The sequence below is a fragment of the Rhipicephalus microplus genome, unplaced genomic scaffold (genome assembly GCF_043290135.1).
Source record: "Rhipicephalus microplus isolate Deutch F79 unplaced genomic scaffold, USDA_Rmic scaffold_14, whole genome shotgun sequence".
Classification (NCBI taxonomy): domain Eukaryota; kingdom Metazoa; phylum Arthropoda; class Arachnida; order Ixodida; family Ixodidae; genus Rhipicephalus; species Rhipicephalus microplus.
The window spans coordinates 16116166-16143035 of NW_027464587.1; the positions used below are offsets into that span (position 1 = coordinate 16116166).

Consider the following 26870-nt stretch of genomic DNA (forward strand, 5'->3'; position numbering starts at 1 on the left):
TTATGACAATCTCGTGACATCCTTTAACTTGTATCATGAGATATTACTGCAATATTGTTGTATTGTGAAGCTTGTATGCAGGATATGCTTGTGTTTACAAACAAGAGTTATTTTCACTTCATTCATGTAGAGGAAGCTATCACTGTAGTATTTCGAAGCAGACATGTGGCTGTGTGGTTAAACACCTGGTTGCCATGCAAATTGCCTGAGTTCAGTCCTCACTCAGACCCAGAAGTTTTTGTCATTTTATTTGCAACATTCTCGATTTTTCGATGACGTACGAGTGCATAATTTTTTGCTCACAACTGATAATGCAGATGCTAGAATTTTTGCGAAACTAGCTAATTAACTTTATCGCGTTAAAAGGCTCTGGTAACGCTGCTTTTCCAGCTTTTCTTGTGACTGTGTTGCACATTCCATACTGTCCTGTTGGTTTTTTTTTTATACAGCGTTGAAAGCTTGATCACAGACAGAACCATCTGGCTGCTGTCAGTGTTCTGTGAGTGACAATAGGTTCGAGCTTGTCTTTCATCATGAGGTTTGATGTCGACACCTGTGATGGCTTCGTCCAGCTGTCTTCATTCTTGTCAACGGTGCATGACATTTTGCACTTCACAGCCAGACGCTCATAGGCAGAACTGAACACTACGGTGGTGGTGGGAGCAGTTATGCAGATGACATCGCCACCGAAATTGGCTTTTATCATGAGCCCATAACAGCTTCTGCTGTAAAATAAAACAGTGCAGATGTGACAGTTTGTCCAATATGTTACATCTATACTGGATAATTTAACTGTCAGCATTTTATCTGCTCCTTGTTGAGCCTTGCAGTGGCAGACTCCCATGCTACAAATACAGGAGGCCATATATGTTTTTTGCGGACACAAGTACCAATCGAATTTAAACCTATTTGTCATCATCATTCTCATCCCTACTTTACCTAGAACACCAATCTGTTTTTCTGCATCTTGTGCTGCTTTCACTTTGCCATGAATAGACTGCATGCTGATGCCTGTTTTTGCTAGCTCTTGCACAGAGTTTTGTGAGCTTAAATCAGGAACTCTATCAGACTCAGCCTGTCAGATTTGATACACAAGACTCTGTGGGGCCTAATTTCTGCTGTCTGTCTATGTAGGGTCGAAGTTGGCTGGCTGCTAGACTCACCCAGCAGTGAACTCAAGTGGGAGGTGTATTCAAAATATGCTGCACCAGCAAAGGGTGCTGCCAGCCTCCCTGCCGAGGTCACCTATGTCTCCATCATTCACCACAAGGAGAAGCCATTTGGTGCATACCGGCTGCAGGTGAGGAGCTCCACGGAGCCCTGCCTGACATGGGAGCTCCGGCACAACATCACGTCTGAACCATGGCTGTACACCTCAAATGTCTCCTACGCGTGCGACCCTCTCACACACGGAACTGATGTGGCTAAGGCACACATGGACCTTACAGTTCTCTCCGAGTCACCTCTCTGGAAACTTCTGAATGTGGACCTGAAACGTGGGTTCCTTCAAATTTTATTACAGGCTCATCGTTAAGTTATACTACATTTTTGAAAGTGCTATGTGCTTTTAACCTTTAAGTCATTGTTGAAAATTTCAAATTTCACTTGGCAGGGGCTATTCATAGAAGTCTCGTGTTGGGCAACCTCCCCGTTCTTCCGTTGTTCTTCTCCTAGTGTTGGGCTGGTTGGTACATAGCTTCGAAAATTGACGAACCCAGCCTTGAAAGCCACGCACTCAAGAAGAGAAGATCTGACAACGACACTAAGCATGCGTGATCATCAAATATTTTTTTCATTTATGTATGTATCTTGCGAGGCTAGGTTTTCAATTTACTAGGCTATTTATAGATGTTCATGGCCTGATATTTTCTATTATTTGTGGTGCTCGAGGGGCCTCACCTTGGCACCTCTTCACCTAGCGTCGGCGTTGTGCTATCTCTGAGTCAGCTTGATTTTGCCACCCAGTGGTAACATAGTGGACATGGGTGCCGTGCCAAACTTTTTTGAGTCATCGCAAGTGACACAGGGACAAAAAAAAGAAGAGTACAACACCAGTGCTACTATCAACTGAAGGTTTTATTCAGAAAAGGAACATTTATATATCAATGTAGTCATCCTCTGCCCATGCGCACCGTCGTATAATTTCAAATCCATGTCTATCGTACCATATCTCATGTGTTCATTATCCACTTTAGCAGTGACACTTCTTTCTCGAAAATTGTCACTGATGGGTGGCCGATACAGGATGATTGCCTAATGTTGATGTGAAATCCCTTCGCGATTTCTCGTGTGGTGCAATCATGGTGCTTAAACAAAATGATTGTATTTGAAAAGCTTGCCTTGCATTCACACTTTGCACATTGTAAGGCCAAATGTGTTAGCGGGTTGCCCTTGATGACTGGTGCTCCCTTAGGTGAATATTTATGCATCGACCAGTCTGCCCCACATACACTCGTCCGCATGTGAGAAGAATACGGTAAACAAGGTTAAATGCACATGGAACAAAACAGACCTTGTGCTTAATCTTGCAAGTTTCCAAGATAAAATTTGTGACACCCAATGGAAATTAACCTGTACCTCTCTGTTTAATACAAGCTGTGAAACAAATGATCTGTGTTGTACAGAATCTGTGTTAACCAAGTACCTAATGAGATTATATGCTTGAGAAGGGGGAATTGACAGCCGCTAGTTTGTTTATACCAAAAGGTAAAACACGCAAAAAAAAAAAATATGGCGACAGAATAAACACTTATAATAGACGAGTGCAGACTATAAACTGAAGTTTATTTCAGGAAACAAAACTGTAACTGCAGTATCGTGTGGCGTACGCACTGCACGGAGAACACAGGGCACAGGGCTAAAGGGCCGGCCGACCGAGGTATGCAGCAGCCGGTAGCCGAGCAGGAACTCCTTCTATGTACACAAGCATGCTATTATAAACATATGTACAATGTCCTCTAGGGGCCGGCCAACCGCTTCCGAAACCGGAACCAAAACCGTGACACCACATCACCCCCCCCCCCCCCCCTTGAAATGAAGATGATAGATGTACAATGTAACAGTGTGAAGATATGTACAGCAAACACACGGAAATGCAAAGGTGATGCACCCTTGAAAAAGAATAACAACTTCACATCATCTCCTCCTCGAATAGAAAGCAGGGGGGGGGGTAACACGTAACACAAGCACACACTACATGTAGCACGATGAAGGATATGAATGTACAGCAAGCACACTATCAAACCAAGCAAGCCACATGAAAGCAAAGCACAGTGCAAAATATATCGCCCATCATGCCCTCCTTCACGAGAGCATGCAGCGTAGTCACTGCGATGTTTAAGTGTACAGCGCTGATGCCTGTAGCGGTGCCATTTCAACGACAGGTGTCTGAACTGTCGCCGCCCACAGCAGTCTGGTAAAGTGAACGAATAGGCCCGTGAGCTCTGTATCCACGGTACTTTCAGCACTGTTGGGGCCGGAACAGGCAGGTAATGACGCTCTGATGAAGCCTGGCTCGGTGCCACTAATGCAGAACCCGCACCACGAGCAGGTATGGACACGGTCGGGGTAGACGCAACCAGCGGAAGCACCTCGGCATCACGTAGAATAGGGACCGACTCCGGAATCACGGCTAGAACACTTGGCAGATGCACCTCCGGTGGACACTGAATAGACACAGTCTCCCAAAGAGGATCACTAGTCTGAAGAAGTACAGCCAGAGCAGCAGGAGCGGCATGCAGAACGGGAGCAGGCACAAGCAAAGGATGGACAGCTGATTCAGTAAAAGTATGGTCAGCAGCAGCAGACAGGATTGGAACAGCCATCCTTGCAACTGCTCTCCCAGTCGAATCAGGTGGAACCATGGTATGCTCAACTGCTGGCAACACGGCAGGAGCAGCCGCCTCAGGAGCACGACCAGCTGGGACGCTAACAGTTGCAGCGCAAGCGAGCACGCTCCTAGTCCGAGCAGGGATCGTCACTGCACGTGAAGTTGAAGTATGGCCCAGTAGAATTTGAGAAATTTCCCCAGGCCTCGTAGGGGCCAATGGCACAGCAGGGTTAGTAGCATAACATTGAAGCAGTATGGGTCGAGGAGGACGAACGCTTGAGTATTGATGCTCGCGTCGCGTAATTGAGTCAGCCTGCAGAGCAGCCAGCTGCTGCAACGAGCGGTCGACGTGCTGCTCTTCTCTGGCATGTTCCTATTCTGCCTTGACTGTGAAAGCGTGCCCCATCTGAACAAATGACCTTAGCAGGTCGGGGTCACGCAGGCCGTGCAAAATCTGGTCCTGTACCATTGTCTCTGCTGCGGTGCTGAAATTGCAGTCCTTGGCCAACCGCCGCAATACTAAAATTAATTGGACGGGAGTCTCGTCCGGTTCTTGAACCCTCTGCCATAATCGGGCTCGTTCGCAGAAAGCTCCTTCAGGCAACGCGAAGTTAGCATTCAGAACGGCTAAGGCCTGTTGGTGCGCGTCGCATGTTGCACCATCTTTTGAAGCCTGGACGACGTCAAGCAGCGTCTGCTCGTCAGCAGCCTTGTAGTATGCTTGTGATCTCTCCACTCGAAGCGCGTTGTGCAGTAATGCCTTCTTCGCGTCTGGCATAGCGTTCGGGGCCACCGCGCAGATGTACACTTGCAAGACGCATCGCCAAGTCTTCCAGGGAATCGGAGGCACACTAGGGCATTGCAGGAACAGAGGTGGTGAATTTGCGGGAACATGCTGTTGTCGAGACAGACTGGATGCGGAGAAAATAAAGTTGGAGCCGCCCCACGTGTAAAGGTCTGGACTCTGCAGTCTCCGAGGTCATGAAATGGTGATCCGCAGAACTGAAGTATCAGTGGGCTGTATTCAGAGTGCTGAACATGGTAGCACTAGTAGCAAATAGTCGTATGCCCATCTTGGCTGGATGCATGCGGATCCCGATGACCAAACTGGCATAAAAATGCGTAAAAGTAGGAATGAATGCAGAAAATACAGTACCGGTGGGACAGCTTGCATAGATGCTGAATCGGCAGCACGAGGAAGAAGGCTGGATGCCCACCTTGACGCCTGATGCACGTGGATTGAAGATCCTCGTTGCCAAAATGTAGGGCAAGGTTCCTTTTGGCGTTGCATAAGTGGTTGCCAGACTGGAAGGGTGGTTGTTGCCAGACTGCTGCTAAATTTGGCTGAAAATATTTTTTCAGTAGTTGTGGCTGCTTCGTGAGAGTTTGGTGCTATCCGCGGTGCATTTCGCGAGTGCATGAGCGACGCTGGCCCTTTTAATTAACGGAATGAACCGAGCCTAGCAGAAGTCGAGCGCGGTGCTGCCGTGTAATTAAGAGGCCGTTTTAATTCCGTTTTAATTAACGGAATGAACCGCGCATTAGAGAATTCGTTTTATTTACGGAATGAACCGCGCCTAGCAGAAGTCGAGTCTGGGGCAGCCGCGCAATTAAGAGGCCAATTTAATTAACGGAATAAACCGCGCCTAGCAGAAGTCGAGCGCGGCGCTGCTGCGCAATTAGGAGGCCGTTTTAATTAACGGAATGAACCGTCCATTACAGAAGTCGAGGCGCGTTCTCTTGCTGTGTGCACAGCTGTGCGATTAAGATATCGCGTCTCAGTATTAGGGATGACGGGGAAAATTGAATAGAGTCGCAGGAGGTGATGCGCTGCCCCCTCCCCCATACTTTTCTTTTTTTTCCTCTCAGCTGATCGTGTTGCGTCGACCGCGCGCTACGACGGGGGACGCTACGCTTCCCCTAGCTGTGTCAGCACAAGACATATCGTTCGGACTCGTATATACATGTGATGAATAAGCGTTCCAAGGCTGGTTAATTAGGGCATGTCGGATATGCTACAGCTATGTACGCCTGGCGAAATGCACCGCGGATAGCACCAAACTCTTACGGAGAAGCCACAACTACAGGAGAAAAATTTTCAACCAAATTTAGCGGCAGTCTGGCAACAACCACCCCAAAGTCTGGCAACAAACTTATGCAACGCCAAAAGGAACCTTGCCAAATGTAGCATCGTGCGGCGGGTGCGCCGCTTAGAGAACACAAGTCACGGCGCTGAAGCGCCGGTTGACAAGACGTATGGAGCAGCCGGTAGCCAAGCAGGAACTCCTTTTATGTACACAAGCATGCTATTATATACATATGTACAACGCCCTCTAGGGGCTATCCAACCGGTTCCAAAACCAGAACCAAAACCACGACTCCACAGTAAACATACCTGTAAAATGAAACAACACCATGATGATGTGCTGAGGCTCTATCATGACATGAATGTAATCTCCTTTTGTTCAAATGGTTCTGACATGCAATTAATGCACGTGTCTCCTGTGCAAGCTTGTAGGATTTCTCTGCCTAATTTATTACTAGATTGCATCAAAAATTTTGTCTAAGAATTGGACGACAGTTGCAGTGCTTACAGTGCTATACCGAATTCTCACCCACGTTGTTAACTGTTCAGTTGTGCTCGTGCCTTTTTGTTGTAGCAGTGCCCTGTTTGCCCTATGTACACTTTGTTGCATGTTAGGGGAACTTCACAGACATATTTTTTTTTTATTGCGTGGGCTGTACTACGTGTCTCTTGATGCACAGAACTGGTCTTGCTTTGTTTATCATCGAACAAATGTTGGACAGTTTACATGGGGGACTGAAAACAAGATTAATATTATGTTTTTGTGCAACTTTCTTCAGATTGTGTGAAACATTATGCCAATAGGAGATAACATGCACCCTCGCCTTATTGGCTAGCTTTTCTTTGCCACCCACCTGCCTTTCCTGTTTGAGCTTTTGATGAAGCTTCTCACCAACGCTGGAAAGTGAAAATAATGGAAAGCCCGCTTGTATCAGCCTGGTTACATGATTTCAAAGGCTAGCTTTTACTCTGTGTGTGTGTAGGACTTATTTGGTGCTTCCTTTAAACACATCATTACAACACCCCTCTTTATTAACTTGGAAAGGGCACTGTCACAGGAAATCAGCCGCTTCATAGCCCATGTCCTGTACTTCGATTTGTAGCATAAAGTCACAAGGAAATCCATACAAATTTCTCAATACAGATTTCTCCATATGAATGATTCTGGTATCTCATACAAATTTCTTCCTATGAATGATTATACAATCTCATACGAATTTCTCTACACAAGTGATTATGAAATACTATATGGAATCCACATGAAAATTTATTGTTGAAAAATTCAAATGGAGTTTCTTGTGGCTTTGTGCAGCAAACAGTTGGTTCTCACTTTTATTTTCTCAACCCTTTCACCACCTTGCAGAGTGGGGAGAATGTCAAGGGAAGTCAGTGGGCCATGCACAACTTGACATTTAGTCTGCAAGTTCATTTACAACGCGAAGATGTGTGTTTAAGAACCAGGTGCCTGCAAATATTGTAACATTGGGCAGCACAAAACACTGCGTGAGATGTTGGTGTCATCTCTCAATCTTTCTACTGATGGAAAGTGTAGAGGCTTGTTTTCTTTGATAGACACAATATTATTGAAAACTAACAGATAATGATACTACAGAGAGTATAAGAGATGTTATTAAAAGTAATTGTGATGTAAATGTGAAGAAAGAAAAGTGGACAAAAAGATAACTTGCCTTCCAGGATTCCAATTTGCGACCTTCGAAAAATGCGTCTACGACTGAGTTACAGTCGCGGTCATCCCCACGTCTGCTTTATAGGGTATACATGTGGCATTTAAATGGATGGATGGATGGATGGATATGGCTGTACACTTTAGATCGGGCGGTGGCTAGCGCCACCAAGCCGTAATACCTAATGAACCAAAAACTATATTTTTTTTCCTTAAAAAGTGAGTTTGAGGATTCGTACTTTGCAGTGAAGAGTTTAATTTTCACTCGTGTCTTGACTTTAGCCACCAATCAGATAACCTCCTTCTGGTTAAGTCTACCCGCTTAAAGTTTATTTTGCCCTCCCGGTCCCTAAACCCCAATGCTTTGAAAAACTCTGCGCCATCATCCTGAACTATAGGGTGAAGCCCTTTACAGAACATTATCAAGTGTTCGGCAGTTTCTTCTTCCTCTCCACACGCACTGCATACTGTGTCTACCCCTTCGTATTTGGCCCGATATGTCTTGGTTCGCAGTACTCCCGTCCTGGCCTCAAACAGTAGAGAACTACCCCGAGTATTATCATAGATCCTTTCCTTGGCAATTTCCTGCTTAAAAGTTCGATAGATCTCTAGTGCGGACTTCTTAATCATGCCCATTCTCCACATGTCAGTCTCCGTTTCCTTCACTTTATTCTTAACCGATAGTTCTTTTTCGTTTGGCCACCTGCTGTTTTCTAAGTATTTACCAGTCAACTTCCTGGTTCGCTTCCTCCATTTTGTATCGACATTCTTCATGTACAAGTAGCTGAAAACCTTCCTAGCCCAACGCTCTTCCCCCATTTCTCTCAATCGTTTCTCAAATTTTATCTTGCTGCTAGCTTCCCTGCCCTCAAATGATGTCCATCCCATATCACCTTGTACTCCCTGATTTGGTGTATTCCCGTGAGCTCCTAAAGCAAGCCTACCTATTCCACGTTGCTTAATTTCTAATCTTGCTTGAACTTCTGATCTCATGCACAAGACCGCATTGCCGAACGTCAGCCCAGGAACCATGACCCCTTTCCATATTCCTCTCACAACATCATACCTATTGTAATTCCACAGTGCCCTATTTTTCATGACTGCTGCATTCCTGTTACCTTTAGTCGTCACGTATATTTCGTGTTCCCTCAGATACTCGGTCCCATTGCTTATCCATACGCCCAGATATTTGTATTTATCTGTTATCTCCAGCGTGACCTCCTGTATTCTAAGCTCACTACCTTCGTTGTCATTGAAAATCATGACTGCTGATTTTTCCTTACTGAATCTAAAATCTAACCTATCTCCCTCATTACTGCAAATGTCCATCAATCTCTGCAAATCTTCCTTGTTGTTGGCCATTAGCACTATATCATCTGCGTACATTAATGCTGGTAGTGCCTGATCAATTAGTTTTCCTTGTTTGACTACAGAGAGGTTGAAGCCCAGTCCACTTCCCTCTAATTTTGCCTCTAATCCTTGTAGGTACATCATGAATAATAAGGGTGACAGGGGGCACCCCTGCCTAAGCCCCCGTTTTACCTCTGCAAGCTTGGATACCTGTTTTTCCCACTTTATAACTACCTTGTTACCTTTATAGATACCCTTTAAAAGATTGTGGATTGTGGAAAAGATTGTGGAAGATTAAAAGATGTGGAACCTTCACCCAGCGCCACCTGCTGGCATTACAGCGACACTTTTTGCCCTGTTTGGCGTCACGTAGTATGCGATCTTATTACAAGATGGCAGCTGACCAATAATCTCTCACACACTACCTCAAGGCATCAAGTCTGCTGCAAGCGAAACTACGTAGTAGATGCAAATAAAGATACGAGTCAGCGGGCATTTGCACTTTGGCTTTTCTTGTGACACAATGTATACATATCTACCGAGAAGTGAAGGTAGGCTAGTGATGGTGTGTGTGAATGTGTGTAAATGCATGCATGCATGCATGTGTATATTGCTGCCGTGTTCAACAGGTAAAACTTAAGGGTCCCCCAATTTTTCGAGGCAGCTTCTCAGCCATCTCAAAGTGTGCCTGCGGTTGTAACTTGGCTGATTGCTGAAACTGAAATTAGAAATGAGGCTCATACTCAATGCTCAATGGGCTCAGCATTGCTTCAAGCAAGTTTGATTTCGTCTAACCTTCTTGAGGTTCTTCTGTGCTGCTGGGGACTGCACGCTTGCAGCTGAAAAATGGCTTTCCCTTTCTTTCGCCCAACCTTGCTGACAGAGGCCTTTGAACTTGGCACAGCTGGTCATGAAGTGATGAATTTGACATCTCCGTACGGTCAAGTGGTGGTGACTGGTCGGTGGGATGCGCAGTCTATGGTGAAAGAATCAAGATTTACTGACAAGGTGAGCACAGCTGCTTGCGTTCACGAAATCGTCTTTGGGTTAAGAATACACATTGTTAAGGGGAGCACAACATGTACTTTCAGTTGTTTTCAAGTGCTTAAAAAGTGTTATCTGGCAAACAAATGCCATAATAAAAACCATTACATTTTCCAACTTACATACAAAACCTACAGGTGTACCTAAGGAATGAGATCTTGCAACTGCAAAAGGTATGACAACATCTGTGCCTTTTTGTATGAGGCACTGGTACAACAGACAATTGGCAATGATTCGCCCGCATGGTTGGCCACCCTACCTCCCCGTTAGTTCAAAATCTTACAAAAGGTACTGCATTTTAAAGACAATATGTTCTAAAAGATGTATTATTGTTGAACCGTGGTCAACAACCTCACTTGTGACAGATGTTCAGACTTAAATATATCATACCATTAGCTTTTAACTGTTGTTAATTCATTGTAGAAAGAAACGAAATATCACCCAGAGGCATCACTTACAGGGACATGTGCTACCATAAAGCAGCTCAACAGTGAAGCATTGCAAAGTTGTTGTATTGGAGAAAACAGGCATTGTGTTCTCTGCAGCAATGCACAAAGTTACTTGCTTAACTTGTGAACAAAGGGTGTACATCTCGAGCAAGTGCCTCCTTTTCGGGAGATTCGAAATATGCACTAAACACCAAGCAAGCACCCCCTTTATATCCTCCCATTGCCTTTTTTTGAAAATATTTTCTCTGTTGAAGAATCCTGCCGCAACAGTTTCCAGATACCTATGTTCTGAGAGCTTTCAGACATGCGTTTATTTTATTTTTTTTTTTTCACTGTGGATCCTCTAGCTTGCATTCTGAGTTGTCACAGAAGCCTTCCATATAGATAGATGCACAAACAATGTATTAGTCAACTTTCGGTGGCTAACAGTTAGGGAGTATTGTTTTTTAAATTCTATTTAGCCATGTCTTGTATGTTTGCCTGTCACATGACTTGCACATGCACTGAACAGATTTCCATTTCATTTCATTTTATTTCATTTCCTTAAAGACCCGCGAGGGGGTATTACATAAGGGGTGGATAATTATAAACACAAAACATAGAAGCCAAAGATTTAACATAAAAAGTGATTATTGATATTTTCTATGAACGATGATGGGCAGAGAATGGTTGCAATTTCACTGGGAAGGCCGTTCCAGTCTGGTGCGGTACGTGAAAAAAACGAGGCAGAAAAAGTAGAAGTCCGGGAGCATGGCCGAGCAACTTGAAGCAAATGGCCCGTGCGGTGAGATATGCGTGTTACAGGAATGATATAAGGTGGGGCATGCAAAGGACTATGAAAAAGTTTGTGGAACAATGACAGGCTAGCTATACGATGGCGAAGTTCTAGATCTGGTAAGCCAGATTTTGCTTTCAATTCAGATACGCTGACAGTTGAAGAGTATGAACAGTGAATAAATCTAGTGGCCCGGTTTTGAAGCGATTCGATGGCATGTGTGAGATAAGATTGTCGAGGGTCCCAAATTGGCGATGCGTATTCTAGTTTAGGTCGAACGATGGATTTGTATGCTTGTAATTTTACGTGTTGTGGAGCGAGGCGTAAATGGCATTTAAGGAAACCCAGTGTTTTATTTGCAGATGAAATGATATTAGTGATGTGTATGTTCCATGAAAGATCCCTACAAAGAGTGACGCCCAAATACTTGAATGACGGAACATTTTCTAGCGGAATGGCATTAACTGCGTACGGATACACAAGCGGCATGTGGCGGCAATGGAATGAAGCGACTTTACATTTACTCGGGTTAAGTTCCATGAGCCAGCGCTCACACCATTCCTGGAGGCAGTTTAGGTTGGCTTGTAAGAATGACTGTTTTGAAGTGTCAGTAACAGTATTATATTGTCACAAGGTCGTGACGTGGCCAAAGACAGGAGACTTTGTGTTGGTATTTAACTGTTTATTCGGGCGAACCTGTGCCCTGTAAACGGAACCTGTGCCCTGTAAACGGAGGCCGTCTGGTGTTATAAACGCCGTCTTCTCTCGGTCTCTTTCGTCGACTTCGATTTGCCCATAGCCAGTCTTAGGTCCATCGACGAAAAGTACTTGGCGTTATGGAGCCGATCAAGTGCGTCGTCTATTCGTGGGAGAGGATACACGTCCTTTCTTGTGATTTTGTTCAGGCGGCGATAATCGACGCAGAAACATAGGGTCCCATCCTTTTTATTCACCAACACCACGGGGGATGCCCATGGACTCTTGGACGGCTGGATAATGTCATCCCGCAGCATTTCATCAACTTCTCTCTTCATGGCCTCACGTTCTCGCGTCAAAACCCTGTACGGGATCTGACGAAGTGGTCTGGCATTTTCTTCGGTTATGATGCGATGTTTCGTGATTGGGGTCTGCCGAATTTTCGATGACGACGAAAAGCAATCTTCGTATTGCAGGAGCAGGGCCTTGAGCTGTTCTTGCTTATTGTTCGGAAGTCTGGGATTGACGTCGAAAGCTATGGGAGGGGCTTGGTTCCTCTGAGCAGGTTCGCAGAATCGGCGGCGAGGGCGAAAGCACTGGTGGCTTCGACAATTTCTTCTATGTATGCGACCATTGTTCCTTTGTTCACATGTTTGTACTCATTGCTGAAATTCGTGAGCATAACCGTTGCTTTGCCTCCCCGCAGCTCTGTGATTCCTCTTGCCACGGAAATATTTCGGGTGACCAAGAGATGCTGACTGCCTTCAACGATGCCTTCCAAGTCAGGTGATTTAGGAGCGCCGACTGAAATAATGACGCTTGAGCGAGGCGGAATGGTGACTTGTTCTTCCAGCACATTCAAGGCATGGTGTCCTGACGGCAAGCGCGGCGGTAGTGCTTCTTTTGTGGATAACGTTATCGACTTTGTTTTTAAGTTGATGACAGCACCATGGAGGCATAAGAAGTCCATGCCAAGGATGACATCTCTCGAGCAACGCTGTAGGACTACGAAGTCTGTAAGATAAATACGGCCGTTAATGGTGACTCTCGCTGTGCAGATTCCTGCAGGCGTTACGAGCTGACCTCCGGCTGTGTGAATTTCAGGGCCTTTCCAAGCTGTCCTAACTTTCTTTAACTTCGCGGCGAACGACCCACTGATGACAGAATAGTCGGCTCCAGTATCAACGAGAGCAGTCACACTGTGGCCGTCGATAAGAACGTCGAGGTCGCTAGTTCGCCGTCTCGCATTACAATTAGGGCGTGGTGTCGCGTCACGGCTGCGTCGGCTTGTTCCGCTGCTTCCATGTTGCGTCATCAGGCCACCTTCGGTAAGTGAGCTTTTGCCGTCAGGGCTTTGCCTGGTTGGCGTTGTGTTCGGAAAGCTCCATTGTGGCGTCGGCGTCGTTGGAGGATCTTCGGTAGTTCGTCGCACAGCAACCGCACCTCCACGGGTTGCTGCCCTTAGTTTCCCGGATACGGGCTAGGAAGCCGGCCCCGCGTTGGGCCGGAGTACTGCTAGGGGTGCGGTGACATGTGGCGGCAGGGGGACGGCGAGCAGGAAGGACTTCGTGGTGTCCATTGAGTTCCTGTCAGGTAGTCGGCGATGTCACGTGGCCGTTTCCCTGGCTGCGGACGTGGTGCATCGACGGCGAAGCCACGCAGTCCCATCTGTCGATACTGGCAACGGCGGTAAGTGTGCCCGGCCTCGCCGCAGTGGTAGCACAGTGGGCGGTGGTCAGGGGTGCACCAAACGTCGGTTTTCCTCGGCGCACTGCGCTGGCCCGCTGGCGAACGATAGGTCGTCGGTGGGGGTGGTGGCGGCGGTGGTGTCTGGCGACGGAAGTGCGATGGGGCGGCATTTTAGCGTGCGCGTGGAGGAGGGGCGTGGCGGCGTGCTGCAGCAGCATAGCTCATGACTTGCAGCTGCAGCTCTTGAGGCTGAGGAACCCCCAGCGACTGCTGGATCTCCTGGCGTACGACGTCCGCGATGGATTCCACGTGAGGCTGCGCTGAAGGAAGTAATTTTCGCAGCTCCTCTTGCACGATTGCTCGGATCGTCTCACGCAAGTCAGTGGTTCCGAGCGCTTGAATGTCGGCGTAGCTTGTAGACAAGAAGCTACGGTTATATTGCCGCGTGCGCATCTCGAGCGTGTTCTCTATCGTAGATGCTTCTGAAATGAATTCGGCGACCGTCTTAGGCAGGTTTCTGATCAGCCCGGCGAAGAGTTCCTGCTTCACTCCTCGCATAAATAGACGCACCTTCTTCTCCTCGGACATGTCGGAGTCAGCGTGGCAGAAGAGTTTAATCATATATTCCGTGAATATCGCCACGTTTTCATTTGGCATCTGCATGCAGATTTCGAGGAGAGCTGCGGCCTTCTCCTTGCGCACCACACTTGCGAAAGTTGTGAGGAACCTGGCGCGAAAGGCGTCCCACGTTGTAAGGCTTCACTCTTGATTCTCGAACCAGGTCCGAGCAGCATTTTCCAAGGCGAAATACACATGCCGTAGTTTTTCTTCGTCTGTCCAGTCATTGAAGGCGGCGACGCGGTCGATCCTTTCGATCCAGCTTTCTGCGTCTTCCAGTGGCGAACCGCAGAAAGTTGGCGGCTCTTTGGATTGCCGGAGCAGGAGTGGTGCAGGTAGAACCGGCGTTGACATGGTCGCCGTGGTCGACGTCAACGTCTTGGTTTTCCGAGCCTTGTCCAGTAAAAGCCCGTACTCCGATGGCAGACCTTGTTGCCTGTGGCTAACTCGCTGCTCGTTGCTGGCGTCGGTGTCTTCACGGCGTGGGCTGGGTTCACAGCTTGACGGAGGCGTCCGGTACATGGAAGAAATAGCACCTCCACCAGATGTCACGGGGTCGTGACGTGGCCGAAGACAGAAGACTTCGTGTTGGGATTTAACTGTTTATTTGGGCGAACCTGTGCCCGGTAAACGGAAAGTCCAATTACAGCAGCAGTCTTGCACAGATAGCAGTCTCGGACTGATAGTGGCGAACGGAGCATCGGCCTTGGATTAACAACTGACAAGCGGCGAAGAGCGTCGGCATTTTTACTCTTGCCGTCGAATGTCCTAGCATTATCGCTGGCGGTGGCGTAGGTTCCAGAACAATCTGTACCGTTCGCACAGTGGGCGTGAGCTTATAGAAATGATCTACTACAGTCCGGAACCTTCACGAAAACTGCAGGCGCGGTTTGCGCTGAGAATCGTGTGGTGTTTTGGGACGATAACAAAAACTTGGGAAATGGAACGTGGCAATATATAACGCAGTCATCAGCAAACAGGTGGGTTTTACAGATTAGGTTTGAAGGCAAGTCATTTATGTATATAAGGAATAAAAGGAGACCAAGAACCGAACACTGGGGTACTCCGGACGTTACTGGAAGAGTATTAGAGATACGATTGTTGATATTAACAGACTGGAAGCGGTTTGTAAGGAATTCTTTGATCCAATTTAGTATGTTCGGGTTGTCACGCAGTTTATTTACTAAACAGACCTACTGGAAGGCCGAGGAACACCAGAAGAGTGAGGGACGCCAACAGGCCGAAAATACAAAAACAAACGCAAGCTCGAGTCGCGCGCGTGCACCAACGCTGTGGTTTGCCGTTTCATGCTGCTTCGTCGTCGTTCGCATAGTTTCCTACATTGGCCCTCGGTGAATAGCGTAGCCAACCTGGCGACTTAAGGCGTAGTCACTATAGCGGGGTCGTAATACGGCTTCAGGCGACTCACATGCACAATTTCTCGGCCACGACGGCGTAAGTCATGAGACTGTGTCAAAGGCTCAATCTCATAATTGACTGGTGACGTACGGGTGAGAATGCGGTAGGGCCCGTGGTATCGTGCCAGTAATTTCGACGAAAGGCCAGGAGTGCTCGGTGGAATCCATAGCCAAACGAAAGTACCAGTCGTGAAAGTAGAGAGATGTCGGTCGGTGTCATGCCGTAGCTTCTGGTGGCCTTGGTCCTCGGTTGTCAGTGAACGGGCCAATCGTCTGCAATCTTCTGCGTACCTGGCAACATCAGAAATTGCAGTGTACTCAGAGGAGTCGGGCGTGTATGGGAGGATAGTGTCCAGCGTGCACGATGGTTCGCGTTCGTACAACAGAAAGAAAGGGCAGAACCCTGTTGTCGCGTGCGTAGCGGTGTTATACGCATACGTGACGAATGGAAGGACAGTGTCCCAATTGGTCTGGTCTGAAGCTGTGTACATCGTCAACATATCACCGAGAGTGCGATTAAATCGTTCTGTGAGGCCATTCGTCTGCGGGTGATATGCTGCCGTCATGGGATGAACCATGTTGCACTGAGCGAGCAACGCTTGAATGGCGTCAGACAAGAAAACACGCCCCTTGTCGCTCAAAAGTTCGCGGGGAGCACCATGGCGAAGAACAAAGTTGCGCAGGATGAAAAACGCAACTTCCCTCGCGGTTGCTGCGGGTAGTGCTGCCGTGTCCGCGTAACGCGTGAGGTGGTCCACGCCGACAATTATCCACCTATTTCCAGAAGATGACGTGGGAAGTGGTCCGTATAAGTCGATACCGATGCGGTCAAACGGACGCGCTGGACAAGGCAGAGGCTGAAGTGTACCGGCAGGGCGTTGAGGTGGGACTTTACGTCGCTGGCATGCAGTACAAGCACGTACGTACTTGCGGACAAATGTGTACATGCCGCGCCAGTAGTACCGCTGACGTAGACGGTTGTACGTTTTGAGAGCGCCAGCGTGAGCGCTTTGCGGGTCGTTGTGGAAAGCAGTACAGATTTCCGAGCACATGTGGTTGGGTATCACTAACAGCCACCTCCGACCTTCAGATGTGTAATTCCGCCGATAGAGTAGGTCGTCTCGAATAGCGAAATGTGTGGCTTGATGGGGGATAGTTCTTGAGACCAAATTAGCTAACGGATCAGTCAGAAAGGCGAGGAGTTCGGAAATCCACACATCTTTGCGTTGTTCCGATGCCATGTCTGTGAAGTCGATTGGTGTTATGACAGCTGAAGAAGGTGACGAGGGGGTTGGGTCAGCCGGTAGCGGCGAGTGGGATAGCGCATCAGCATCGGAGTGCTTGCGGCCGGATCGGTATACAACACGAATGTCGTATTCTTGTAGGCAAAGCGCCCAACGACCAAGGCGCCCCGACGGGTCTTTGAGCGATGATAGCCAGCATAGAGCGTGGTGGTCCGTGACGACTTCGAAAGGGCGGCCATAAAGGTATGGGCGGAACTTCGTCAAAGCCCAGACAATTGCGAGGCACTCTTTCTCCGTGACGGAATAATTACACTCGGCTTTCTTGAGGGTTCGACTCGCGTAAGCGACCACGTATTCTTGGTACTCTGGTTTTCGTTGAGCCAATACAGCACCAAGACCGACCCCACTGGCGTCGGTGTGGACCTCCGTAGGCGCATCAGGGTCAAAATGACGTAGTATTGGAGGTGATAGTAATAACCGCCGAAGCGCGGTGAAGGATTCGTCGCACTCTTTTGACCAAGCAGAAATGCCTTTGGAAGTTGTCAACAGGTTGGTAAGAGGCGCGATGATGGAAGAGAAGTTGCGGACAAATCGACGAAAGTATGAGCAAAGGCCAATAAAACTTCGAAGCGTCTTGATGGAATTGGGCTTCAGATAGTCGGCCACGGCGCGGAGTTTTGCCGGATCCGGGAGAACACCCTTTTTGCAGACGACGTGACCCAGTATAGTGAGCTGACGTGCGGCAAAATGGCACTTCTTGATGTTAAGTTGAAGGCCAGCACAGGTGAGACACGTGACAATAGCACGAAGACGAACAAGGTGGGTCGAAAAGTCGCGAGAAAAAACGACGATGTCGTCTAGGTAGCAAAGGCACGTGTTCCACTTGTAGCCGCGAAGGATGGTGTCCATCATCCGTTCGAAGGTAACTGGGGCGTTGCAGAGTCCAAACGGCATGACGTTAAACTCATACAGCCCATCAGGTGTTACAAATGCAGTCTTCGATCGGTCAGGATCAGCCATTGGAACTTGCCAATATCCTGAGCGTAAATCTAAAGAGGAGAAATATTCTGCCCCTTGCAAGCAATCGTGAGCATCGTCGATGCGTGCCAACGGGTACACATCCTTCCAAGTTATCTTATTGAGCCGGCGGTAGTCGACACAGAATCGGATAGACCCATCCTTTTTGCGCACAAGTACAACAGGGGACGACCAAGGGCTCTGCGATGGCTGGATGACACCACGCTTGAGCATATCGTCGACTTGTTCGTTGATAATACGGCGCTCTTCCGCTGAAACTCGATATGGTCGTTGGCGTAAGGGAGCATGAGTACCGGTGTCAATGTGGTGCGTGATGTTCGCTGTGCGACCCAAAGATGGTTGAGCGCAATCGAAGGCAGAACAGAACTCTCGAAGAAGGGACAAGAGTTCCCTTCATTGTGTCCGCGATAGCTCAGCGGCAACATAGGGCTGGAATGAGTCTGGCGCGGGCAGTGTGGCCACAGGTGGCGTCATAGCATTGAGCTAGAGGTGAGGTGCGTGTTCGGCGAACTCTAGAGGGCGCAAGAGGTCAACGTCTTGTATGTTACCCAAACATTCTCCGCGAAGTAAGGTAACTGGGGACGATAGCGAGTTCGCGACGAGCATGGCGGTAGCACCGGGTTCCACGGTGAGTACGGCAAAGGGCAGGTGTAGGCCACGGCGGCGGGTAAATACGTCAGACGGAGTGAACAAAACAGTTCCGGCAGGAGCGGCCGTACAAGTCAGGGCTACAAGGGTGGATGCTCTCGGTGCTATTTCCGTGTCTGCAACAACGACAAGTTTGTAAGGTTCAGGAAGAGAATCCACCAAACAAGAGGTTGGCAGCGGTGTAAGGGCAACTTCTGCACGTGAGCAATCTATGATGGCCCGATGACGCGAAAGAAAGTCCCATCCAAGAATGACTTCGTGGGAGCAGGATGCCAGCACAAAAAATTCAATGGCATAAAGTTCATCTTAGACAATGACACGTGCAGTGCACACAGCTGTAGGTTCTATGCACTGCGAGTTGGCCGTGTAGAGCATCAGGCCTGAAAGAGGCGTTGTCACCTTTTTCAACTTGCGGCATAAGGTCTCACAGATTATGGAAACGGCGGCCCCTGTGTCGATAAGCGCTTGTGCGGCGGTCCCCTCAACATTGACGTCAATAACGTTTTGCGGCGAGAAAGATGGAGGCCTTAAGCAGTTCGAATTGTATGCAGCTGTTGCCTCCGGAGCTGCAGCGATCAGTTTCCCTCTTCCGTAGCAGGTCAGCGACGCATAGGTGACAGGGAGCGTCGTCGGGGCGATGGTGACCGATGGTTTGCGTAGGGTCGAGGACCGTCAGTGGTCATTTAACCATATGGTGTAGTAGCGCAAATTCACGGGGACGAAGAGGACAAGAAAACACGACACTCGCTACACTCGCAACTAATTTTTATTTCAGAAGCAGCACTTCATATATAACCCATAACCCTAGCGACACAGAAAAGAACTACGAACACTGAATCATTGCCAACAGAAGCTTTTGCGCCGACTCAAGCGATAGTACACGGCAGTTACGCTTAGACACTTTAAGATGACATAACTAAAACAGCCCTGGGTAACATCAAATCAAAAAAACCAAAAAATTTTGCGGGAATTCACACGTGTTTGAAACAAAATTTTGAAACGACAAAAAGGAGAGTATGACACATGCAAACACGAATCTCAATTAAGTCCTTCGAGGTAGCTGGCTTCTCGGTTACTTAACGAAACCGATGACTGACTAATGCATTCTTCTTTTCTTTTTTTAATGTGAAAGGCTTCGACAATTTCTCTGGTTAGTTGGTTTCCATGACGGAAGACTACGGTTGTGTCACTGTACAGTGGTGAGCAGCCACACTGGGAACAGTGTCTTTTTATGTGAGAATGAATGCCAGTTCCTAATGATCGCTTGTGTTCTAAAAGTCGGGTGTTCAAACAACGACCCGTCTGGCCGATGTATACCTTTCCACACGTTAGCGGCAAGCAATACACGACTGATAGGCTACACTTAACAAACTTTGTTGTGTGATTTACCGTACAACTACCAGCATTAGTGTTTACTGCTATGGAAACTTTACGGTCTAGTTTGGAACATATTTTACTAAGCTTGTTGGGTGCCGAAAAAACTAATTCTAGGCCATAGCGATTACCTACGTTTTTTAAGTTATGGGCAATCTTGTGCGCATATGGAACTGACACTATCTTCTTCCTGTTTTCATTACTTGTCATTTTTTTATGAAAGTTGTTGCGTACGTGACTAATCAGCTTGTTAGCCGATCTACACAACACGTGTTTTTTGTACCCAGCATTTTTTAGCCTGATAATTTGTTGGTTGAAGCTTTCGCTAATCTTTTCTGGACATGACTTTGTTAAGGCTGCTCTCAAACATGAAAAGGCTATGCCACTCTTTACAACTTTAGAATGTGCCGATCGGTAGCTAAGTAAGGGTTTTTCCGTTCGCGGATTGTATGACCAGCATAGATGTTCTGCTGTGGCATCTAACTCAATATCCAAAAACTGCAGTTTGTGATTGACTGGTAATTCATGAGTAAATTCAAGCCCTCTACTATTTTTCTTGAAGACTTTCAAAACTTCTGCGACCATTTTATCCCGACCATCCGATTCAGTAAAAACCAAAAAGTCATCTACAAACCGAAACACTTTGAGTGCAATCCCTTTAAAGTTTAAATCTATTGCCTCGTCCATTTTTGCTAAATAAATTGTGCTTAAAACCGGGGCTACTTTCGAGCCTATTGTGATACCGGATTTTTGTCGGTACATAGCCTTGTTCCACATAACAAATGTCGACCTAAGGTAAAAGGTTAACAATTCAAGAAAGGCATCCACCGATACACCACACTTATTCACAAACTCTAACTCATCGTTATACATTGCTTTACACTTGACAATAGCGGACCATGCGGGATGTTGTAATACATATCTTGTATGTCTACGCTGAAGAAATAGCATTTTCCTGGGTTATGTGTGCTTAAATACGAAACTAACGCCTCAGAGTTTGGCAGACTGAAAGGATCCGATACCTTCAATGTCTTAAGGTGACACTGAAGATACGAAGACAAGCATAGTTGCCACGAGTCCCTTTCGGATACAATGGCTCTGAATGGAATATCAATTTTATGAGTCTTTGCCGCAAAAAACAACTTAAGATGTAAGCTACCTGCGCTTTTTACTGCTGATGCAAGCTGTTCCAATTTACTGTTCTCTAGTAAAGTGAGAGCCATTTGCTTAACCTTGTTTGCCTTTACGTCTACACGGACAAAATTTTTTTCTACGGCTGCCAACGCCTTATCTTGAAAGAGACCTTCCGGTATGACAACCAAACAACCTTCCTTATCTGACGTAAGAAAACGCAAACTGTTTTTTATACCAAAGTTCACTTAATTCCTTACGTGATTTTTTGTTTTTTTTTATTTGATGTTACCCAGGGCTGTTTTAGTTATGTCATCTTAAAGTGTCTAAGCGTAACTGCCGTGTACTATCGCTTGAGTCTGCGTAAAAGCTTCTGTTGGCAATGATTCAGTGTTCGTAGTTCTTTTCTGTGTCGCTAGGGTTATGGGTTATATATGAAGTGCTGCTTCTGAAATAAAAAATAGTTGCGAGTGTAGCGAGTGTCATGTTTTCTTGTCCTCTTCGTCCCCGTGAATTTGCGCTACTACACCATATGGTTAAATGATGTCTCACCAACTAGCCCAGCTCTCAACCCTACTGAACCCTACCGTCAGTGGTGTACCTTGATGGCGTCCTAGACGACGACGCCATTGGCCTGCCCACTGTGTCGACTGGAGGGGGATCTCGGCGACAGTGGCGGGCGACGTGTCCAGCGATACCACAGGCGAAACAGATGGGCCTATTATCCGGCGTCCTCCAAGCGTCTGAGCGACGGTAAAATGGAGCTGAAGATCTCGCGTAGGGATACGGCGCAGCAATTGGGGTTGTAGGCAGGACATAGGGTGGCGTGGCAGGTTGAGCATATGGCATACGCTGTTGCGTAGGACGAGCAGCGACGGCGGCGTACGTGAGAGGCGTAGTGACTGGTGGTTGGTGATGCACCGGCGGAAGGGCTTCAGCGACTTGGGTCCGAATGACGTGTTGGAGGTCCGGTGCCAAAGCTTGCGTGGGTTCATGTGTCAGTGGCAGCAGTAACAGCTGGCGCTACCTCTTCGCGGACGAAGTCCTTGATTGTCAAAAGCACCAGCTGCTGATCGGTAGGATGGGCAGCTAGGTGCAAGCTTGCGAGCGTGTCTGGCATCGTGAGGGCTTGACGAGCAATTGCGCGCTGCCTACACAATTCATCGAAGCTTTGACAGAGGGAAACGAGGATAGCAATTGTGGGGGGATTTCTCGCGAGCAACATCTGAAAGGCGCCGTCGTCAATGCCTTTCAATATGTGCCTGATTTTTTCTTCCTCGGGCATGGTAGAGTTGATGCAGTTGCATAGATGCAACACATCTTCAATGTAGCCCGTGTAGGTCTCGCCTGGTTGCTGCGCACGGTGACGTAAACGGTGCTCGACTTGAAGCTTGCGTGCCGCAGGTCGTCCAAAGACGTCTGTAATAGCCGTCTTGAATGCAGACCACGTAGTAATGTCAGCTGCGTGGTTATTAAACCACAGTTGCGCGGTGTCCGCAAGGTAGAATGTGACGTAGCCCAGCTTACTTAGGTCGTCCCATTTGTTACTTGCGCCGACTTTGTCGTACCTTGCCAACCAATCTTCGACGTCCGACTCAGTGGAGCCCGTGAAGATAGGAGGGTCTCGTTGAAGATACACGGCACCGCAAGTAACATGGACGGTCGAAGGTCCCACCTGGAGAGGCGTCTCGGTGGCCATGTTCGTGTCACGTAGAGGGAGAAGCGTACGGGAGCGAAGTTCCAGGTTTGTACGGGAGTCCACACACCTCCACCAGATGTCACGCAGTTTATTTACATACAGACCTACTGGAAGGCCGAGGAACACCAGAAGAGCGAGGAACGCCAACAGGCCGAAAATACAAAAACAAACGCAAGCTCGGGTCGCGCGCGTGCACCAACGCTGTGGCTTGCCGTTTCATGCTGCTTCGTCGTCGTTCGCATAGTTCCCTACAGGGTGAAGATATAACTGGGAAAGTTTTAGTAATAGTCGAGAACGGGGTACTTTGTCGAACGCTTTGGAAAAATCTAAGAATACGGCATCGGTTTGTAAGTTACAGTCAATTATGGACAAATAAGGCCAGTTGCGTTTCACAAGAGAAACCTCTGCGGAACCCATGTTGTGCTGGATGAAAAAAGCTGTTTGAATCAAGAAAGTCTATGATATGCGTGTAGATGACGTGTTCCATGATTTTACAGGGTACGCTGGTTAAGGGTATAGGATGATAGTTTAATGGTGAGTTTTTGTTACCCAATTTGAAAATTGGAACGACCTTCCCGTTCTTCCAGTCATCTGGTAAGCGTTCTGTTAAAAGTGACTGTGAGAAGAGCAAGCATAGAAAAGATGCACAATTATATTTTGTGTTCTTAAGGAATTTGGAGTTGATTTTGTCAATACCAGAAAAGGAGGAAAGTTTTAATTTGTCGATTAAGCACATGATTTCATTAGCAGTGAACAATACCGGTGGCATAGCACATTATATAATAGTGGGTGGTACTGTAAATGACACGTTACTTTCTTTGGTAAACACGGATGAGAAAGCGGTGTTGAAGATTTTAGCCCATTGATCATCGGTGAATACATGACCCGATTCACTGGTAAGAGTAATTGGGGCAGTATGCAGGGGGTTCAAAACCTGCCAAAATTTTTTTTGGTTGTTAGTCAGCATGCTTAGTAAGCCAACGTTGAAAAAATAATTCTTTGCGTCTTGAACTGCGCGTATATAAGCTTTTTCAGCTGCGTAGTATTTCTGCCACTTTTGTGAGTCTTCTAGTCTTTTTGCTAATCTAAACAGGTGTTTTTTCTTGTTTTCTAATCTTTTCAGAGTTTTAGAGAACAATGGCTTTTGGCAGTTTGCGCGAAAGCGAGATTTCGGAATAAACCTGTCAGTCAATTCATTGACCTTGTCCTTAAACAGTGTCCAGTTTTCTTCGACGGACCGGGAAAAGAAAGTAGCTTCTAGACTGGATAAGAATGCGTTAAGCGCCAAATTTATTGCTTCATAATTGCCCTTGTACAACCGAATGGTTTTCTGGGTGTTTTGATGAATTAACGGTTTAAATGCAAATTCGGTATGGATGACCTTATGGTCACTTATTTCGGGGAGATAAGTAATCGAGACCATGTCATCTGGGTGACTGGTTAGTATTAGGTTCAAAATATTTTCACACTCTAGTGTTATGCGTGTTGATACAGTTACCATTTGTGAAAGGTTAAAATTTAAAGAAACGTCCAGGAAAGCCCCGGCTTCGCCATGTGCCTGTGACGGCATGGTTTGGTTAAGCCAGTTAATACCCGGAAAATTAAAATCACCGAACAAAACTACGGGGGCGTTGGGATGGGGGCGTTGGGATACTTTTTTGTAATTTCGTTTAAGACGTCGTTAAGGTTATTAGAAAAATCAGGACAGCTATTCGGGGGCCTGTAGCAGACACCAAGTAATACTGACTGGAGCTTAGCAGAACAAATAATCCAAATCATTTCAAGGTCATATGACAGATTAATTAACGAGCAGGTCATTTTTTTAGTTTATGGCAATAAGAACTCCTCCTCCCTTCTTATCTTTTCGATCCTTTCGAAATAGCTGAAAATTAGGCAAATCGGCCAAGACCTCTTGATCAGAGACGCTGTCATTTAACCATGTTTCGGTTAATATAAGAAAGTCGCTGTTGGATGACAAAGCCACATTCGAAACATGTTCGCGCTTTGAAATGATACTTCTAATATTAGTGAATATCACGGAAAACGAAAAAGCTGATTTGGGGAAAATTTGGAGGGGGTTGGCCTTGGTCGAGGACGGGATGATTGCTATTTCAATTTTTTCACAGATTGCGATGTCTCGTCAAATACGTAGCGTTTAGTTCCGAGAAAGAGGGTTTTGAAGCGCACAGTGACAGCTGTTGACTTAGTTCTTGCAAAAGCAATTAGATGTTTGCGTGCATGATGTACGGCAGGGGAGAAGTCCTCGCCCACGCTGAAGCCTGTATTCTTGAACTTGCGGCCGTTGGAAAGGATAAGTTCTTTTGTTTTGGATGATTGAAACTTTACAATTATGGGTCGAATGCGGTTTTCTGAGAAGTGTCCGAGGCGGTGCGCACGCTCAGTTTCTGAGGGAGGAATTGTTAGTTGGAGTGTGTCACAGCAGTGACGAACGATTATTTCTTCCGAGTCGGAATACGTTTCAGTTTTAGTAGTATCCGGAGTGCCATAAAATATAAGATTGTTACGTCTCGAACGGTTCTCACTGTAATCTACACGGGATTCGAGATTACAGATCTTGTGAGTCATTTCGTTTGTGAGTGTCTTTAGGTCAACTAGCTCTGTGTGCATGAATCAAAGGGCAGCTCAATGTTTTTCAAGGTCAGTGATGCGTTTGCACAAATCTGTTATCGTTACGTCTGTCGTTTTTAGTTGGTTTTTAATTTCCTGCATGTCGGAAATAAGCTTATTCTGTCCAGCGGATAGCTTCTGCAATTCAGTAACCAAGTTTTCACTAGTGGGAGGCCCAGGGTTACTTTCGACATCCCCCGCCAAAAGCAAAAAAGAGAGTATGACCTGCGCACACTCAACAATAATCACAACACAGCACCGTGGGCTCGGCAGCTGAACTAAAAAATAATTACTCGATTTCTTAGCAAGAAAAGCACTTCTGTTACTGACCTGCATGATGAAGGCAAACGGATTAGGCTGCGCGTTCGCACAGCTACCGAGCCCACAATGCGGCGCGGACAGGGGCGGTTGTTTTGTAGTCGTGGCTGCAGATGATGTCTGTCTTGATGGGGTAGTCCACGTGTGGTCGAGGCTCAAGGTTTGCAGTGGCGGCGCTATTGCTGGATCCGGTGCGATAGTAGCGGGATTCAAGTTTGAAGTGCTGCTGTGGAAGGGGGCGGGAATTGTTGACGGTCCGATGAAGCCAGGCATGAGAAACAGCAGGAACAACTTTGAAGGCATGGTGAGTACCTGCATAATGAAGGCAAATGGATTAGGCTGCCCGTTCGCACAGCTACCGAGCCGGGTTTCTGGGTCCTTATATGTTTTCTTCCCTTAAAAAACAATTTAGTTCTAAGTTAGCACTTGTCTGTCTCTTCCTTGCCCTGTTTTATGTGCACGCTAAAACAGTTATATCATTGCGACAGATTGTCTGAACATCTACAGAACATCTTTGCCCCCTTGTCATAAAGCATAAAATTTCACACAAGGATACACCCTGGTTTAATAAAATAAAAACAATAAGTGCATGTGCATGCATATTCATTAAAACATTCAATTTGAAGCACAGAGGTGCATTTTTCCTAAAGGTTCTTCTGTCGTCATCTTGAATTTCGGTATGCAACCGAGCAAGGGTGGCCCCTTCAAGTGTTGTCCAATTATATTTCTTTCTCGGGGTTTTATGGCTGTGGTCGTTATAATTTGTCATTTGCACCAGGGCTACCTCCAGTGCTAATTTTAGTCACTGGATTCCTGAATAGAAGTAGGGGTTCGTGGAAAAGGGAGAACTGTTGTATCACCGCCAGATGCACTATCTGACGAAGACCATGGACGCGTTAGCGCCGCAGCGCTGTAAAGATTGAGCGTCATGCTAGGCCGAGAACTGGGAGAGGACTCTTTATTCACAGAATGTGCGTCAGCGCATAGCAATGGTTACACAATAAAGGGTCCTTGATATTTGCCAGCCAACACAATGAATGATGATCCCTTGAAACGATCTCCCGTAGAAGTAGTATGGGCAAAACTTGCTGATGGCCCATATAACTGCAAGACACTCTTTTTCTGTCGCTAAGTAATTGGACTCAGCATTTG

At 46.9% G+C, this 26870-nt stretch overlaps 2 protein-coding genes across 9 annotated transcripts in view; one reads left to right on the forward strand and one right to left on the reverse strand.

The window, feature by feature from the left end:
• LOC119181451 (uncharacterized) overlaps nucleotides 1–26870 on the forward strand; it is a 607968-nt gene that overhangs the window by 351939 nt on the left and 229159 nt on the right. For all 4 annotated transcript variants that reach the window (XR_012888604.1, XR_012888603.1, XR_012888605.1 and 1 more), the window contains exons 26-27: nucleotides 1135–1496; nucleotides 9833–9957. Coding sequence is in view for 1 of the 4 variants with exons in the window: in XM_037432704.2 (XP_037288601.2) it covers nucleotides 1135–1496; nucleotides 9833–9957 (487 nt within the window). In the remaining 3 variants the exon portion in view is untranslated. The remainder of the gene's footprint in view (nucleotides 1–1134; nucleotides 1497–9832; nucleotides 9958–26870) is intronic.
• The window catches only part of LOC119181455 (uncharacterized), an 88966-nt gene that overhangs the window by 17660 nt on the left and 44436 nt on the right, over nucleotides 1–26870 (reverse strand). For 3 of the 5 annotated variants that reach the window (XR_012888609.1, XR_012888611.1, XR_012888610.1), the window contains 2 exons: nucleotides 25731–26030; nucleotides 9745–9925 (listed from right to left, as the gene is read on the reverse strand). The exons of 1 other annotated variant lie outside the window; for it this stretch is intronic. The gene's annotated coding sequence lies outside the window, so the exon portion shown is untranslated. The remainder of the gene's footprint in view (nucleotides 1–9744; nucleotides 9926–25730; nucleotides 26031–26870) is intronic. One more of the 5 variants, XR_005111216.2, reaches the window with a different exon arrangement.